The following is a 19,558-nucleotide window of genomic DNA, read 5'->3' as shown; positions in this document are numbered from 1 at the left end:
GGGGAGTTAGGAATTTTGGTGACTCTGTAAGGCACTGTTGAGGTACATTTTATAGTAGTAGTAGTAGTAGTAGTATCATTAATATTGTTAGTTTTATCATTATTATTGTTATGATAATGATGATTGATGATGATGATTATGATGATGATTATGATGATGATGATGATGGTGTTTTGTTTATTAATGTTATTGTTACTATTATTATTATTATTATTATTATTATTATTATTATTAATGATTATGATGATGATGATTGGTGATGATGGTGTTTGTTATTTTGATTATTATTATTATTATTAAACTCTTACTGAGACACGGAATTATGAACTTTTCAATTCCCTTTTTGTTAATTACAGAACATATAAACAACTGAGCTTTTTTCTTAATCATGCTGCACGGGTTTGTGAACTTGTAAACGATTTCTTAACATCGAACATATAATTGCAAATCTTTACGTAATTTTTGTATTCATATAACAAACGTTTCTGAACTGTTAAACGTTTTCCTCGCTACGTAGGCCGGATTTAGGAATGTTTTGGATGACTTTACAACACGGAATGAATAAAACTGTGGACGAGTTTTTCATATTCATATGTTCTTCACTCCCTGAATAACACGTATTGGTAATTTTAATGCGATTTATTTTTTTTTATGCAGAGTGAACAGGAATTAACTTTTTGCCGACTTTCATCCATTTCTGAAGATCTGTTGTTTATACCATGTCGTGGAGTGAACATTTATGAACGTTCACTGTGTCAGTTGTGGAACACGTGATTTTCTTTTTTAATAACACAACATTGACTTATCATCATCATCATCATCATCATCATCATCCAGGAAAATTTAGATGCACTGTTCCGTGGTATGTTAATTATGCAGCACACATTTTCGAAGTTTTGCACACGACCTGCTCATTATGCCACACACACACACACACACACACACACACACACACACACACACACACACACACACACACACACACACACACACACACACACACACACACACACGAGAGAGAGAGAGAGAGAGAGAGAGAGAATGGAGGAGGGGGGGGGAACCAGCACTTACTATTCATCATACACGAGCACAGTGTATGATGTATGAAAGGCAATACACTACAGTTTATGAGCCAGGCTGCCCAGGTTATGGCGGCCGGACTATTACCATACATAACTATATACCACAATACAGCACCATACATTATCATACGTCACCATAAGTTACGATACTTCACCATACATCATACATTATCAAACATATCCATCCCATTACTAATCAACAGCATATTGCATAATTAATTTAAGGAGTCATTCTTCATCTTATAATGTTGCAGTATATCACTTTCATAATGCACAATAATCACAATCCTGTTTCACATGAGTTTTGCACCAATATCTTCATCTTCACCACACGCACCATAATATTGCATCAGACATCAGTGCACCCTCATACTGCACCATATATGATACTGTTGCACCATCATACTGCATCCTGTATTATTACACATCATACTGGACCATATATTGCATTCATATTATTATTATTATTATTATTATTATTACACCATTGCACAGCACCATAAATCGAGGTAGCCTACTTCCCCATTAATATTTCATCACCTACCACCTTCATCGTCACCACACAATATTACACCATGCATCATCCCCAGGCCGCCGTATCATAAACCCAGTATTACCCCATACATCACCCTGATATTGCCCCCACCCAACACCTCGATATTAACCCAAACGATATTACACCAACACCTGCAAAAGTCCATTTAACGCCGCTCTTGGGAAGTATAGTGGTCTTTGCGTTTTGACGGCTGAGATTTCTCTCTCGGGTGTTTATATATAAAAAAAAATAATCGAAAATCGTCTTGTGGTAGCCTGAAATCGTCTTAAATTGTCATATGGTAGCCTAAAATGTGTTAAATCGTTTTGTGGTAGCCTAAAATCGTCTTAAATCGGCTTGTGGTAGCCTGACATCGTTTTAGGCTTGTGGTAACTGAAAATCGTCTTAAATAGTCATGTAGCTTAAAATCGTCTTAAATCGTCTTGTGGTAGCCTAAAATCGTCATGTAGCCTAAAATCATCCTAAATCGTTTTGTGGTAGCCTAAAATCGTCTGAAATCGTCTTTTAGCCAAAATTGTCGTAAATCGGTTTGTGGTTGCCAAAAATCGTCATAAATCGTAATGAAATAAAAATCGTCCATAATCGTCTTGTAGCCAAAATGGTCTTAAATCGTCTTGTGGTAGCCTGAAATCATCTTAAATCGCATTGTGAAAGTGGATGGGAAGAGGGATGAACAGGGAAGAAGAAAGGTATTAAAGAGAGAGAGAGAGAGAGAGAGTAATATATGCAGGTTGTGTAAGGCGCCTTGTGTTCAGCAAAATGGAGCGAGTAGTTGGCATGATTTAGCCTGGTTCCCCTGGCTTGCATGTTGAGAGAGAGAGAGAGAGGGAGAGAAAGAGAGAGAAAGGGAGGAGGGAGGGAGTTTTAGGTAGTTGAAAGGCAATACATGGAGCGTGAGTGGGGGGAAATGGAAAAATACTGAGGATATGTATTCTTTATATATATATATATATATATATATATATATATATATATATATATATATATATATATATATATATATATATATATATATATGTATGTATGTATATATATTATGAGAGAGAGAGAGAGAGAGATGGGGAGGAAAGGCGAGCGTGAGATAAGAGGATAAGAGAGAGGAGAAATCATGATGATACAGGAAGTGGAGAAGATCAGTAAAAGGTAAGTAATAACGAATGAGAAAGAGAGAGAAAAAAGATGGAGCAAGATAATGAGAGATAAGAGATGCGACTGCAGCGGGATATTAAAAGGAAATGAAAAAAGAAATGCGCAAAGCTGTGTAAAAGGAAATGATTACCGGGTGGAAAATGTGTAATCCATCAGAGAACAGAATGGTTTTGTTGATAGAAGAGAGAGAGAGAAAAAGGCATACAGACAGAGACAGACAGACAGTTAGATAGATACAGATAGACAAACAGACAGACAGACAGACAGAGAGGCGGACAGACAAGACAGACAGGTTTACTGAGAGAGAGGGGGGGGGTATGAGATGATTTTGCAATGAGAGTTTAATCCGAAATGAAAAAGTTTCGCTCAGAGCAAAGTGTAAAGAGGAACGATTTAGGAGTGTAAAATGTTTAACACTACCGAGAACAGAGTGGCTTTGTTGAGAGAGAGAGAGAGAGAGAGAGAGAGAGAGAGAGAGAGAGAGAGAGAAGGGAAGGCGGGGAAAGAGTACCTAAAAGCACCAGGAAAATAGTAAGTGAAACTCGGGTAGCTAATACCGTAGACTTTATTTCTGCACCACGCACACCTACTAAAACTTTCCTTTAATCCGAGAACGTATTTTGCTTTATATTCCTTCCGCCACGAGACTCATTTTCCACACTTAACCTCTTCAGATTTGCGGTTTATTATTCATACCACCAGACGATTTTACTCCGAAGAAAAAAATTTAAGGGATTTTAGAGACAGTTCTTGTTTCCCCTTCGTTGGTTAAGTTGCCCAAGAAACAAAGTAAAGTCATCATCATTATTATCATTATCATCACCACTGTCATCATTAGTATCATCATCATCTTCGTCATTATCATCATCATCATTACTGTCATAATCACCATCATCATCATTACTACAACCATCATTTCATACAGTGTCCACCTTCTTCATCATCTTCATTACTCACTATATCCACATTCATCATCTTAACCGTTATAATCACCATCACCACCACTCGTACAGTGTCCATCCTCATCACCATTACCATCATCACCACTTTCACAGTACCCACCATCATCACCTCTACCATCACCACCATCAAAATTACCATCACCACTAAGATCATCAACACACAAACATCACTAACAATTACCATCATCATCATTTTCATCATCATTATCGTCATCGTCATCATCATTACCCACATAATATCCACCAGCCTTATCACCACATAGCTATCCACCTCCATCATCACCACCGTCACCACATAGTCTCTCACCATATCCTTCCAATCTGTCATTTTTACATTACTCTTTTCAGTACAGAGAGAGAGAGAGAGCGATCAATGACACGTGCTAAAATTCTCCTCTCTCTCTCTCTCTCTCTCTCTCTCTCTCTCTCTCTCTCTCTCTCTCTCTCTCGTCAAAGGATTCCTTAGTGATGAGGACATGAGGAAGCAGGTTGGGCGATGAATGCCTAACTGGATGGTGTTAAATTGCTGGTGATGATGTGTTACACCTTGGTGATAGCGCACGAGAGAGAGAGAGAGAGAGAGAGAGAGAGAAATAAATAATCTTGAATTGCGAATGATGCGTAAAGCCTTGATGATTGTGTGTGTGTGTGTGTGTGTGTGTGTGTGTGTGTGTGTGTGTGTGTGTGTTGAATCGCGAATGATGCGTAAATCCTTGATTATTGTGTGTGTGTGTGTGTGTGTGTGTGTGTGTGTGTGTGTGTGTGTGTGTGTGTGTGTTGAATCGCGAATGATGCGTAAATCCTTGATTAGTGTGTGTGTGTGTGTGTGTTGAATCGCGAATGATGCGTAAATCCTTGATTAGTGTGTGTGTGTGTGTGTGTGTGTGTGTGTGTGTGTGTGTGTGTGTGTGTGTGTGTGAGATCCCTTTGTATTTTGAGTATGTATATGTTTGGTGATGTATTTGTCAAGACTCTCTCTCTCTCTCTCTCTCTCTCTCTCTCTCTCTCTCTCTCTCTCTCAAATAAGCAGCTTTGCACCCATTTATCCTAATCTCCCGTCAGTTAAAGTCCATTCTAATCTGACACTTCGTAATTACATATGGATAGGCATAGATAGACAGGTAGATAGACAGATTGACAGTCGGCCAAAAGACAAGCAGACAGATACATATAGATATATTGTAGATAAAAAGCAGACAGGCAGAAATACAGAGGTAAAGGTAGTGAGACAGCTAAACAGATAAATATGTATGTAGAGAGAAACACAGATAGATATAGATAGACAGGCGAGGAGATAGATAGAGGACTGAAGAGGTGAAATAGATAATTATCAAAACATTATTAATTTGGTGAGGAGAGAGAGAGAGAGAGAGAGAGAGAGAGAGAGAGAGAGAGAGAGATGAAAATGAAAGTGAGAAAATTGGAGAGAGAATAAAGGTAAGAAAAAAGACGAGAAAACCTGGAAACGAAAATCCGATACTATGATAGATAGAAAGATAGATCAATGGAGAGAGAGAGAGAGAGAGAGAGAGAGAGAGAGAGAGAGAGAGAGAGAGGCTTACAACACACAGAGGCGGACCGACCGACAGCCTTCAACACAATTTCAACACCCTCTCATAAATCATCGTCTGGTTTCCATCAATATTCGGGCACTTATGAAATCCCGGGAGATTAATCGTGTTTAATGAACGCTTAATATGATTTAGTTCGAGTGGCAAAATTAAATATAGCTTACTTTGTCTCTCTTTGTTTTGTTTTTTTTAATCGGGTAAAATAATTCAATGTTACAGGTGCGTTTGATGTTTGGGTGTCCTAGTCTTCCTAATCTCTCTCTCTCTCTCTCTCTCTCTCTCTCTCTCCATGACCTCCCATAATTCTCTCATATCTCCCCATTTGTGTGCTAATTCTGTCTCTCTCTCCTCCCCCACTTTCCTCCCCACGTTTGCCTGTCTCCCTTTCCTCCTCACGTCTCGTTCTGTCTCTCCTCATGGCTTGTTTTCTCCCCATTCGTCGTGTCATCCATCTTTATTCTCTTTCCTTCCTCTCTTCTCATTTGCCTTCGTTGTTATTCTTTCCTTGACACCTTTTTTCCCTCCTCCTCCTCCGCCTCCTTTTTCTCTATACTTTCAAACCCTTCATCCCTGCACTTTCTCTGCTTTATGACCTGCCTCAGTCTCTTGATAAATTAAAAGATGAATTTAATATATATATATATATATATATATATATATATATATATATATATATATATATATATATATATATTCATCGCCTTTCTTCCCTGATAACCCTTCCCATATACCATCCTCTCTTCGTCTCGCATACTCTCTCTCTCTCTCTCTCTCTCTCTCTCTCTCTCCTCCTTCCTCTCCACATCTTTCTCCCTCACCCTCTGTCTCTCACCAAATCTGGGAGGGGAAAGTCAATTAGCCGTATCCTACGCGCTTCAACACCCCACAGTGCCAAAAGTTAAACTCCGCTCCCCATTTTTTCTCCCTCGCCCCTCCCCTCTCCCCTTAACGCCAGCGAGAGAGAGATAGAGGGTGGCGAGGAGATTAATCCAAAAACGTCGCTTATTTTCGTTTGGCAAATTGGGCTTGAAATTGGCTTCCACGATTGCAGGTTTGTAGTCAACCAGAGAGGTAGTGAAACTTGGCGGGAGTAGTCCGTAGAGTTTCTTGCAATTAATAAGAACTTGCACCCCTTTACTCTGACTAGACCCAGAATTGCTCTCTGTCCATCCCAATACATCATCATTATCATCATCATCATTATTATTATCATCATCATCATCATTATCGTCGTCATCATTATAGTCATTGTGTTTCCCTTTTTCCTGTCGATCCTGCCAATAATAATAATAATAATAATAATAACGTAAGACGACATCTTCAATATTAATTACGGTGATGATGAGTGTTTTTCTTATCTATATTTCTCCTTAATTCAGCTTTAATCAGAGCCATTAATCTCCTCAACCTTCTTCATCAGTCTTCAGAAACTAATCTTATAAAAGTCACTTTAGAGTAGATTGGATTCCCCCCCCCCTCCTTCCATTCTCTCTCTCTCTCTCTCTCTCTCTCTCTCTCTCTCTCTCTCTCTCTCTCTCTGACACACACACGCACACACCAATCTGGCTCCCTCGCCTTCATTTCCCCTAGATACTATGGAGCCCAGTGATGATATCTATTCCCTCACTCCACATTCACTTCACATCCACACCAGTCACTCTACATTCACACCACAGTCACTCCTCTTTCACTTCACTTTCTCTACGTTCCTCCACATTCACTCTACATTCACTCCTTATTCACTTCACATGTACTCCACATTCACATCTTCACTTGTATTTCACTCCTTATTCACTTTACATTCACTCTACATTCACGCCACATTCATTCCTCCATTACTGCACATTCACTCCTCAGTCACACTGCATTCATCCTACTTTCTTTCTGTGTTCACTTTTCATTCACTCCTTTCATTCTCCCTTCACTCCATATTCGCTCCTTCACCGCACATTCGTTCTTCATTCACACTCCATTCACTCCTCATTCAATCGTCATTCACTCCATTCACTCTACAGTCACTATTCATTCGTTCTTCATTTACCCTTCCTCAGAGGTTTTAAAAGGCTGAATAACTGGCATTTTTCTTGAATTTCAAGGAGAGGATGTTAAACTTTCTTGGATTATGCATTCATTCAGCCACCTTTCTCATTCACTTACACATTGATAGACTTCTTCATTCAGTCATTCATTGCATTTATTTAGGCATTCACTCACACACTTATTCACCTACTCCTTTGCTAACTCACACATTCACAAACACGCACATTCATTCATTCATTCATTCATTTGTTCGTTCATTCATTCATTCAATCGTTCATTCATTCATCGTTCATTCACCACCTCATTCATCCATTCATTCTTTATCTCATTTGTCTGTCCATCTGTCAGTCAGTCAGCCAGTCAGACTTACAGTCAGTCAGCCAGTGAGTCAGTCAGTCAGTTAGTCAGCGAGCCAGCCAGCCAGCCAGCCAGTCAACCAGCCAGTCAGTCAGTCAGTCAAGCTTACAGTCAGCCAGTCAGTCAGTTATTTCATCAGACATTTAGATCGGTAACCATTCACTCATCCAATACTGCAGACATTCAGATAAGTAGTCAGATAGCTCAGCCAGTCCGTCAGTCGGTTGGTCAGCGAGTCAGTTAGTTCGTCAGTCAGTCAGTAGGTCAGCGAGTCATTCAGTCAAGGAGTCAGTAGGTCAGCGACAGTGAACTATTCATTTCTGCACGTGAGTCAATTTAGTCACTCAGTAAATTCAATTTGTCTCTCGGTAAACTCTGCACCACTTTGTCACTCCGCCCACTCATCTCATTAATCTCTCTCTCTCTCTCTCTCTCTCTCTCTCTCTCTCTCTCTCTCTCTCTCTCTCTCTCTCTCTCTCTCTCTCTCTCTCTCTCTCTCTCTCTCTCTCTCTCTCTCGAGTAACAAGAATTAAATGGCAAAGGACCTGGTGGTGTTAAATGGGGGGTAATGGAGGCCGTTTTTTCCAGCCCATTACCATCAAAATCTTCCCATTAAGATGATGAAACTAATGGTGGAGAAAATTACACACAGAAAAAGCACCATTAATCTGACTTCCCTTTATTTGAGCTGAATAAAATCGTCTGAAGGCAGCAGGAGTAAGATTTTTTTAAAGTCTTCAGGGTATTAAATTGGGAGATTGTTTTTCTTCTACTGGGCTTCACTTCCTTTGGTCTGTCTCAAGATAGATGACATTGACTTATGATAACAACACACAAGACTATTAATGAGGTGTGTGAGAGAGAGAGAGGGAGAGAGCGTGTGTGCGTGTTGGTTTATATTTATAGTAATGGAATAATTATTGAGTGAACAAATTAACATTTTTTGGTTTAATCTTATAATCCTGGAAGCAAGATAATTACAATCATAAACTCATTTATTCATGAAGTAATTATTTTTGTACAAACTTATGTAATTGTATGTAAGAGATGTTACCATTTTCCTTTGTAATATATTACTCTGGAATTAACAATCCCACCCTTTTGTCACTTAATGTTAATAATATAATAGTATGGTTTGTGCTGAAATGGAATACGAGAGTTGTTCAGACCGTGAGAGAGCTAACAGTAGTGGTAGTAGTAGTAGTAGTCCCAGGCTTCTATAACCCACTCTTTGTTGAATTAAGTTATCGGATGTAAAACGGAAAAAAAGAGAGGAAAAAGAATAGCTGTTGAAACGACACGGCCAGGTGAGTTATAACCTAAGGAGCCTTGTCGTTCTCTCTTTCTTTCTTTCTTTCTTTCTTTTTTTTTTTTTCTGGCTTGGTGAAATGAGCGGTTTCGTGCACAATATCTACACAAGCCGTAATCCTGAGCAGTTTGTCTTGAGAAAATACTAAGAAGGACTTGGCTGTGTGTGGGTAGCGCTGTTGACAATTACCTGGTTAAACTGCTTCTCTCAGTTGCCGTTCCGCGTATCACTGTAATTACAGGGGTTTTCTTTGCTTACCTTGAAGAAGTCTTAAGATGGATTCCCTGATAGACTTTGAGACCTTTGTGCTAGAGCTGGTATTCTCGTTAGCAGGTTCCCTAACACCTCTTCCTTGGCAGTTAATTTTCGGATATGACTGGTTAATGTCCTTTTATACACTAATTTTGCAGAGTATGGTAATGTTTGAAGATTTATATAACACAGAATAGGACTGTAAGGTGTAGTAACCAAAATAAATAGCTTAGGAGTAGGTGTTAGGGAGTTTCCTTAACCGACGAGAACACGGGATTAGGTGTCTGCCCCAGCTGGTTCACAAATGGAACCGAAATAGGAACCTGGATGGAACAGTTGACGGTTGCGGGTCGTAGTTAGGGGAAATGTGTGTTTTTTTCCTTACCGTTTACGTTTCTTTGTGTTTGCCTGGGCTGTGTCGGATTATGTCAATTGTTCCTTCTCGTGAAATTTCCTCACCATCTGACCCTTCCTTTGTCCCCCTCCTTCCTTTTCAGTTGTTCATTTTAGTAGTATATTCTGTAGATTTAGTTTCCCCCCCTGTCCTTGCTCACCCTGGGGCTGTGAAAGGGGTCGTGGGTGGAAGCTCAGCAATTGCGGATCCTGTTCAAGGGGAAAAACTCGACTTAGAAAAAATTGTCTGCTTTAGTTACACTCGTGCAAACCAAAAGAGAGAATTTTCAGCGACTTTTTGTTTTCATTTTCGTTCCTTCCATATATTTTCCCGTCAGACCATTGACAGTTAAGCCAAGACAAATGTTGCTTCTGAAATTCAAGCCAAAAATTCGTCTCTTCCTTAGCACCCTCCATCCTTCCGACTTAATGGCCGGTCCAGAGACGTTTTTAATTCTTGTTATTTACCCTTTTCAGTCCCTTAAATACGGTGACGTCTTTTGTCTATTCTTGCATCGTTTTGACGATTTACTCAGCTAAGGAAAAAAATGTCTGAAGGAATCGTTGTAGGATATATTTCATCGCAGTTCGAAAAGACTCGCTAAAAAAAAAAAAAAAAAAAAAAAAAAAAAAAAAGTATGGAATGAGATATACGTCATTGTAGTGAAGGAGTTGAATATATACCATGATATTAAAACGCATGATCCTTTAACGATTATGTAACTGGGTATATGAGGGAGGGCGGCGTGACGTGGGGAATTATGAGAGGTGATTTTTTTAATGCGGTTTTCCTTGTCACGCACACAAAATGCAACGGGGTGTAAAATATATATATTTCTCTCTCTCTCTCTCTCTCTCTCTCTCTCTCTCTCTCTGTCTCTCTCTCTCTCTCTCTCTCTCAGATACGTATTCTTAGTTACAGTTTAATACCCTCTCTCGTTTCAATTTTCTTCAGCAAACTTTGTCAACCCAGAGAGTGTTTGCGTGTGCGTGACTGTGTGTGTGTGTCTGTGTATGTGTGTGTGTGTGTATGTGTGTGTGTGTGTGTGTGTGTGTGTGTGTGTGTGTGTGTGTGTGTGTGTGTGTGCATTATCTCCCCGGGCCATAAATTCTGCTTTGCTCTCAACGCTTCATCCCCAAAGAGTGCTTTTTCTCCCGCCCTCCCTTCCTTATCGCGCACTCTGTAATAAGAGTAAGAAAAATAAGAAAAAGAATAATAGTAGTAGTAGTAGTAGTAATAATAATAATAATAATAATAATAATAGTAGTAGTAGTAGTAGTAGTAGAAAAAGGGAATCATTTTATCATCATTATCGCCATCATCCTTATTCCCACTAAAAAAAAACTCAGCATTGAAACGGTACCAGTGATAATACAGACGATACATTAAGAATAACCTCCAATTTGTATAAACTGCACCCCCCCCCAAGGCCTGCAGATTATCCCCCAGTGTATTTATATTAATGTATGTGTCTGGCCATAAACTCAGCAGCCCGTTCCCTGAAGTCCATGAATTAAAAAAAAAAAAAAAAGCATACGGACACATGGCACATACATTCCCACAGCCACTCGCAATTTTGTTTATATTCATTACTTGTATTTTCTTTTCCCAATCTGGTCATAAGTTAGGCAGCCCTTTACCTGGGGTCCACCAGTCCCTCCCACGCTGCAGCAGTAGGTGGAGTGCATACCCCTAACATTTTTCTTTGTGAGACTTATTATTTATGAGTTGCTTGTGTCTTTTTCTCTCTTACATATCCCCGACTCTGGACATGCATTTGGTCGCCCGTTTCCTCCGGCCCGGCCGTCTTCCCACACACCAACAGCAGATGGCGTCACACCTTTATATGTCACCGCTGTGTGTACTAATGCCGGGCCGTTTGTACCGAAATTGGCCTTCGCTATCTGACTGTGTGTGTGTGTGTGTTGTGTGTGTGTGTGCGTTGTGTGTGTGTGTGTGTGTGTGTGTGTGTGTGTGTGTGTGTGTGTGTGAGAGAGAGAGAGAGAGGGGGGGGGGAATTGTGTGTGTGTGTGTGTGTGTGTGTGTGTGTGTGTGTGTGTGTTTTACCCGTGTGTAATCCGTGCAATAGTAATGAATACCGAACAATAGACCTTTGTATTTTGCAGGTAATTAAGCCTTGTTACCTTTGTACCTGTATCAGAGCGAATAATAGACGTTAATTTTTTGTTGCTTCATTTTGTGTCATTCCTATCTCTGTGTAACTTTTTTTGTACTTAAATTACAGTAGTTTATGTTTCACTGTAATTGGTAGCTGGAGGCGCTCACCATCCACTCACTGGATGTAGTGCAGCTCTCGAGTGTCTGCCCATTCCTCTCTTCCTTCTTTCTTATTGTCTTTATTTTCTTAATTTTTTCCTCGTCCTTCTGCCTGCGAGTGGCTTCACACTCCCTCTTCTGTCTTTCTTTCCTTCATTGTTTCCTCATCCTTCTGTCTGTGGGTGACTCTACACTGAGTGACAAGCCAAATGGTTTCCTGTACACCAGGAATCCATTTACTACGTCGGGTGGTATCCATATAACCAAATTATGGCGCCTGGTGGTGTATTGGGTAATTAAGGCGCTCCAGTCGGATTGAGCTTGTGCATGTTTATATCAAAGGGGTGGTTGGGGTTTATTGCTCACGTAATGCCACTCAGGGATGAGTGAGACTGGTGACTCACATCTTAAAAGTCAGGACCAACTTGCCAAGCCCTCATGGGGCGACACAGGATTAGATGATAAATGAATAAATGAAATGTATCACTGTAACAATATTATTAGAGGGTACTTTTGTTGATGTATGTCGGTCGGTTTTTTTTGCACCATTCCTTCACTTTTTCATCTAACTATTACGAAACTCATACGCAACATTCTGAAAAAAATAGGAAGTCCGAACGTGCCTTTCCATAGTTTCAGAAGTCATTGTTCACTGTCTCATTATTTAACGCAGTGAAGTGAGTGATGGTTTATGTTTACAGCGATATAATAATTAGGTCTGTAATATTCGTACCTCTATTTAACTCAGATAGATAAGTATTAATGGACGGAAGATGTGCTTTTGTATTCAACGCTTTATTTATTTTGTAACTGGGTGTTTTTTTTTTTTTTTTTTTTTTTTTTTTTTTTTTTTGCCTAATGCTTCTTGATAATTGTGTTTCTTCATCTACTTCTTTATGTATCTTTTATTTATCATTAATTTTTATATTTATTTTAGTTATTTTTCTATCACTTATTTCTGCTTTATTCATGTATTTTTTTGCTAATCATTTTATCTGCCTATCTTTATTCATGTATTATTTATTTGTATATTATGTTCACTGATTTATTTATTCATATTCATTTTATCGTTATTTTTATCTCTTACACACCTGATGCATTTCACCCCAGAGGACAGAAATGCATGCCTGAACTCCTGCTAAGCATCTCTTTAATTTCTCACTCCCTTGCTCACATTTACCTTCGCCGTGTCTCTCTCTCTCTCTCTCTCTCTCTCTCTCTCTCTCTCTCTCTCTCTCTCTCTCTCTCTCTCTCTCGATTCACTCACTCACTCACCTACCCCCAGTCTTCACCCAACTCATCCTCACTCGCTAACTCACCATTTCCTCACCACTTAATCATCACTTGCTCACCTCTGCAGGGCGAGTGCGGGTGTGACTACATTTGTGTATCCCTGGACGAGCACATGAGGGAGCGGCGGTGTATGTGCGACAAGGATAGAGAGCTGAGCGACGACGGAAAGACATGCATTCGTGAGTACAATACACCCTGCAAAGTTAATCGGAATTTTAGATTTTTAAGATACATATTTTTTTTCAGATTTTAGATATTTTTATTTTGTGATTTCTAAATGTATAGACTATTTATTTTAATTTGGATTTGTAGATTTTCGTTTTTTTTACATACGATTTTGATTTTTTTGATGTCAGATATTTTTGTGTGGTTTATAAATTTTTAGATTTGGGGAGAGCTTTAGATTTATACATTTTTTTTACTTCTTAGGATTTCGAATTTTTTATATTTTAGATATTTTTATTTTGTGGTTTTTAGATTTATAGATTTTTAGATTTTTTATTTAAATTTTTAGGTGTTTTACTTCTTAGGATTTAGATTTTGATTTCTTTGGAATTTTGATTTTAAGATTTAGTTCTCTGCATGTCTAGATTTTTTTTTTTTTAAGAATCACATAGTTTTTTTTTTTTCATTTTGGGTTTGATGTCATTGTTTTACTTTTTATTTTTAGGATTTATATATCTTGGTCTTTTACTCCTTCAATCCGAGGACGCAGTTTTCCCTTTCCTTTTGCTAATATCTAACATTTTTATTCTTAGACATTTTTCGAACTGAAGAATTTTCATGTATAGCCTTCCACCTAAAACCGAAAATTAAAACGTCCTCGGCCTACAGGGGTTTAGATTTAAGGTTGCCATGGACGTCGCTAGGGTTTCTTTCAGCACAGGATAATCGTCTGGTGTTAGTCCTTAGCAGCAAAGAGGGTTTATTAAGCCTTTTTAAAACCCTCTTGATATTAGTCGGTTAATTCACTCACTTGAACAAAAATCATCTGGTGTTTGCCTAAATACAATACCCTTCTCTCTCTCTCTCTCTCTCTCTCTCTCTCTCTCTCTCTCTCTCTCTCTCTCTCTCTCTCTCTCTCTCTCTCACAGCCCACACTAACTTCATTGCGATTTTTCTCTTAGGCGGAATAAACTCGTCTTGCAAGAATAAAACAAGAACACATAACTCAGGGAACGCATACCTCCGCTGACGCCTATACCAGATCACCACCAAAATTTACCCCACCCTTCCCTGTCCCATAACCCACGTATCCACAGCACTTCATTAAAATCCATCCACAACTTTTTCATATATCTTGTTGACAGACAGACAGACAAATAAAACAAGCAGACAGACAGGGGTGAATACAAACCTCCTCCAATTAATAAAGTAATAAAGGAAATGATCTTGAAATAAAGGAGTTAAAAGGAGATTGTACTAACCCCTTCACTCTGAGATTTATTTTCCCGAAGCTGAAGGAAGTTGTCTGGAGGTGGCGAGAACAGGAGAGAGAGAGAGAGAAGCGACGTATGGAAGACCTGGAGGTGAGAATGTGGGTGTGTGGGAGAGAGAAAGAGAGAGAGAGAGAAAGGAGTGCGTTGTGAGGGCAGCTGAGAGAGTGAGGGAAAGAGAGGGAGAATTTGTGTGTGTGTGTGTGATGTGTGTGTATGTGTGTGTGTGAGGGGGGGAGAGAGACATGGATAAATGTGTGTGTGAACGTGTGATTATATCCCCGTGAAAGAGAGAGAGAGAGAGAACCGCGCGCATGTATGTATGTATGTGTGTGTGCGCGCGCGCATGCGTGTATATATGTGTGTGTGTGTGTATGTGAGGGATAATCTGTGTATATGTAGGCCTACCTGTACGTGTGCACATCAGTGTACGTTTATGTGTGCATGTACTTGATTGAATCTATGTATGACCTTGTTTTGACCTTGGTGTTATTGCCCCCCCCCTCTCTCTCTCTCTCTCTCTCTCTCTCTCTCTCTCTCTCTCTCCCATATTTTTTCTTTCACATCTCTTTTTTACCTTTTCTTCTATCCTCTTTCTCTCTCTCCCCTCCTCCTCTTTCCTCTTTTTCATTATCACTTTTTCTTTCCTTCCATCGGCCATTCTCTCCCTCGCCTCTTGTTTCTTTTTTCTTTTCCATCCTCCATTCTCTCTCCTCTTCACCTCTCTCCACTTACTCATTTCCCTCCCATTTTCCCCTCTTCTCTTACTCCCCGTTTCTTTTCCGCTCCACATACCCCCCCAGCTCTACCCCTCCCATCCCTTCCCTCCATCCCATCATCTCCCCCTTCCCCATTCTCTCTCCCTCTCCCCTTCACGTTCTCCTTTACCTCCACTTTCATTTCCCTTTCCTCCCCATCTTCCCTACCCCTCTCCCTCTCACCTCCTCCTCTCCTTCTCCATGCTCCCTGTCTCTTTATTCTCCCTCTCTTTACCTTCTCCCTTCTCTCCATCCATCCCCACTCACTCACCCTCCCAGCCTTTCCCATTACCCCTCTTTCGTTGCTTCACTTCTCCCCATCATTCCACTCACTTCACCGCTCTCCCCTCCCTCCCCCTCCCCTTTCCCCTCTCTCCCCCTCCCCCCCTCCCTCCCCTCTCCCTCTCTCCCATCTCCTCCCTCTCCTTCTCTTGTCTTCTCTCTCTTCCTTTGATTTTTCCTCTGCCTCTTCCCATCCTCCCTACCCTTCTCACTCACTCTTCTTCTCCTCCTCCTCCTCCTCCTCCTTCTCGCGCCTACCATCTCTCCATATTTCAGAGAGAAAGAGAGAGAAGGGGCAGGGAAATGGAGAGAGGCCTTAGTAAGGATGGAGGGATAACCGAGAAAATTGAAAGAGGGAGGAACCAGAGAGAGAGAGAGAGAGAGAAGGGGGGGGAACCAGAGTGTGTGTGTGTGTGTGTGTGTGTGTGTGAGAGAGAGAGAGAGAGAGAGAGAGAGAGAGAGAGAGAAACGAAGTATGTAAGACCTGGAGGTGAGAATGTTGGTGTGTGGGAGGGAGAAAGAGCGAGAGAGAAAGGAGTGCGTTGTGAGGAAAGCTGAGAGAGAGAGAGAGAGAGGAGAAGAGAAAAGAGGAGGACGGAAGAGGAAATTAAGGATAAATGAGAAAAGAGAGAGGAATTAAGAGAACCGGAGAGTAGAGAAGAAGAATATTGGAAGAGGAAAGGAGGAATTCTCTCTCTCTCTCTCTCTCCCTCTCTCTCTCTCTCTCTCTCTCTCTCTCTCTCTCTCTCTGTTGCCTCATGTGGTTCACCTTACATTAATTAATCATCTTATGAATATTGCCAGACCGCTAAGGAGGGACCCGAGAGAGAGAGAGAGAGTGAAAGAGAGAGAGAGACTGCGTGGTGAGGAAGACAATGGAAAGAGGTAGCAGTGGTTTCTGTGTGTGTGTGTGTGTGTGTGTGTGTGTGTGTGTGTGTGTGTGTGTGTGTGTGTGTGTGTGTGTGCGAGTGTGCGAGCGGGGAAGACAATGAAAGGATGGAGTGGTGGTTTGTGTTTGTATTGAGAGGGAGAGAAAGAGAGAGAGAGAGGTGGGGGGTTAAAGATAGTGAAACCATTAGAGGAGGCTTGTATTAGTGCATAATGTTTTGTGTGTGTGTGTGTGTGTGTGTCTGTGTCTGTGTCTGTGTGTGTGTGTGGGGGGGGGTGGAAGTTGGGTGCAAAAATGACTCGTGCGCAAAGGAAGGGGCTTCATTGTGTATCTATGTATGTATGTATGTATGCATGTATGTATGTATGTACGTATGTATGTATATATGTTTTCCCCTACTTCCACAGACTCACCTGTGTCACTTAAGCAATATATATAAAACAGTAACATATTTATTTGTTTATTTCATATCTTTCATCATGGCATCCACATTGATTTTTTGGCTATCATTGAAAAAATTACTGAATTCAAATATTTAACCTGGCGTAGAAAATATTATACCTCTAACACCTTGAATAATGATAATAATAATAATAATAATAGAACGCTAAGGAGTCGCCAAAAAATCCCTCATATTTTTTCACGATACATAAAATACATAATTGTGCCATGTCTTTGTTCCTGTATTTCCAGTCTCGTATTTTCATCAGTGTTTAGATAGTTTGATTTTTATTTTTATTTTTTGTTTATCATGAAATAGTTGGAAATCGGACTTGAAAATGTTAAGCTCCCCCACCCTCCCCCCCCAAAAAAAAAAGATGAGTAGGATTTTTACATACCTCGGAACATAATACATTTCTATATATTCATTCATGTTTTTTTTTTATATATATATTCAACTCTTCATATTCTCTTGTGTGAGGGATTTAGAGCATTTTGGCATGGGATTTTAGTGGATTTTAACATTTTTTCTGTAAACTGTAAAAGCATTCAGAGAGAGAATGCATTTCGCCAATATTGTTGTTTAGTTTTTATTGTGTGTGTGTGTGTGTGTGTGTGTGTGTGTGTGTGTGTGTGTGTGTGTGTGTGTGTGTGTTAATTGTAGCCCGCTTTCTCTCTCTCTCTCTCTCTCTCTCTCTCTCTCTCTCAGACCCGTCTCATTCGTGGTGAAGAGGTTAATTAGGCCAGGTATGTTAATCCCCGCCATGATATTGACAAGGTAACAATACACTGAGAGGGCGGGGTGAGGAGGAGGAGGCATCAGGGGAGGGAAGACGAAGGGAGGATGGAGGAAGGGAGCAAGGGAGGAAAGAGGAAGGGAGAGCTCAGGAGAGTAAGGGAGAGAAGAGGGAGGGAGAGCCCAGGAAGGGAGAGAAGAGGAAAATATAGATTGATACACCCGCGGTCAGCAATTACAGACCGAATATTTGACATTAATCTGTGTCCTTGACCTTTGTGTGACTCCAAATCACGTTACTTAATCCTTGTGTGACCCCGAAACCTTCCACAGACCTTAATTTGATTCGGACCAGTAATAATTATGATGACCTTCCTCTGTGACCTTGACCTTAAACGTATTGTTCTTTTAAAAAAAAGAACAGTAAGTCATCTCTTGTCTGATCCTCAACCTTTTCGTTTAGTTTGGTTAAAGTTAAACCAGAACTGTTTCAGATATTTTGTTCACACACACACACACACACACACACACACACACACACACACACACACACACACACACACACACACACACACACACACACACACACACACACACACCGAGAAAAACATTGTGTGTGTGTGATATGGAAATGAGAGGCGTTGAAAGAGAAGGCTGAGGATAATAAAACAGAGAGGTGAAAAAGTGAGAAGGAGTGGTGAGGAGAAGAAGGAAGGAGAAGAGAGGAAAGGAAGGAAGGTTGGAAAGGAGAGGAGGGGATTAACAGGAAGAGAAAGTGAATAGTGCTGAGAACAATGGAGGAGAAAAGAAGGGAAGGGGAAAGTGGGTGGAGAGGAAAGAAAGAGGAAGCGAGAGGGGACGAGACAAGGAAAGAGGGAAGGGGAGAGAGAGAGGGGGGGGGAAGAAGGATAGAAATGGAGATTAGCTCTGTCCATTTGGCGACATATTCATTTGCATTTTTTTATTTTGTCAGCTCTCAAGATTGCAAAAAAATATAAAAAAATAAAATGGGGAGGTTTATTATAGCTGTCATTAACTCCTTAAAAAAAAAAAAAAAAGTGAATTTCTAGAGTTCGTAGGCAAAAAATTATGCAGAATAAGTCACCCCGGGGAAGGTATTAAGGGAAAAGGGAGAATGGGAAGAGAAGATTAGAAAATGAGACGAAGGATGAAGGAAAGAAGTGGACAAAAAGGAGCAAGAAACTGATGAGAGAGAGAGAGAGAGAGAGGGGATGTGTGTGTGAGATGAAAGGGATGGGTGAAGAGGGAGTGAGAGGAGGCGGATTATGGATGAAGGGAGGAAGGGAAAGATGATAGGGAGGAAGATGTTGGCTGTACACACACACACACACACACACACACACACACACACACACACACACACACACACACACACACACACTCTCTCTCTCTCTCTCTCTCTCTCTCTCTCTCTCTAGCTCAAAACTCATCACAGTTCCATTCGTCTACCAAACTACCCAGACAAAAGACGTCAATTAACCTTAAAAAAACACACACAAAAACACGTCATCTCGTTTTCTTTCCCATTAGGCCTTTTGTGATGAGGGGACGAGAGTTATTCATTTCTCTCCTGAATAATGAAAGGAAGGAGACCCATTCATCAGGGTAGTGAAAAATAAATACTGCAAAGATTGTGAATGTGTGTGTGTGTGTGTGTGTGTGTGTGTGTGTGTGTGTGTGTGTGTGTGTGTGTGTGTGTGGAAAAAAAATTAATTTGAAGTGTAAAGTTTTTTTTTTTCTGGACTTCTGGGAT

The 19,558-nt window shown here is 40.4% G+C and overlaps 1 protein-coding gene across 1 annotated transcript in view; it reads left to right on the top strand.

The window, feature by feature from the left end:
• The window catches only part of LOC145401638 (leukocyte tyrosine kinase receptor-like), a 161,747-nt gene that overhangs the window by 105,719 nt on the left and 36,470 nt on the right, over positions 1-19,558 (top strand). The window contains 1 exon segment of the mRNA XM_080273833.1: positions 13,310-13,421. Within this exon segment, the coding sequence (XP_080129959.1) occupies positions 13,310-13,421 (112 nt within the window).

The sequence above is a fragment of the Coenobita brevimanus genome, chromosome 6 (genome assembly GCF_032717465.1).
Source record: "Coenobita brevimanus isolate Jiangsu-jjx chromosome 6, ASM3271746v2, whole genome shotgun sequence".
In the NCBI taxonomy this organism is placed as follows: Eukaryota; Metazoa; Arthropoda; class Malacostraca; order Decapoda; family Coenobitidae; genus Coenobita; species Coenobita brevimanus.
The sequence above is the reverse complement of the archived record's forward strand: the minus strand, read 5'-3'. Positions and strand labels throughout refer to the sequence as shown.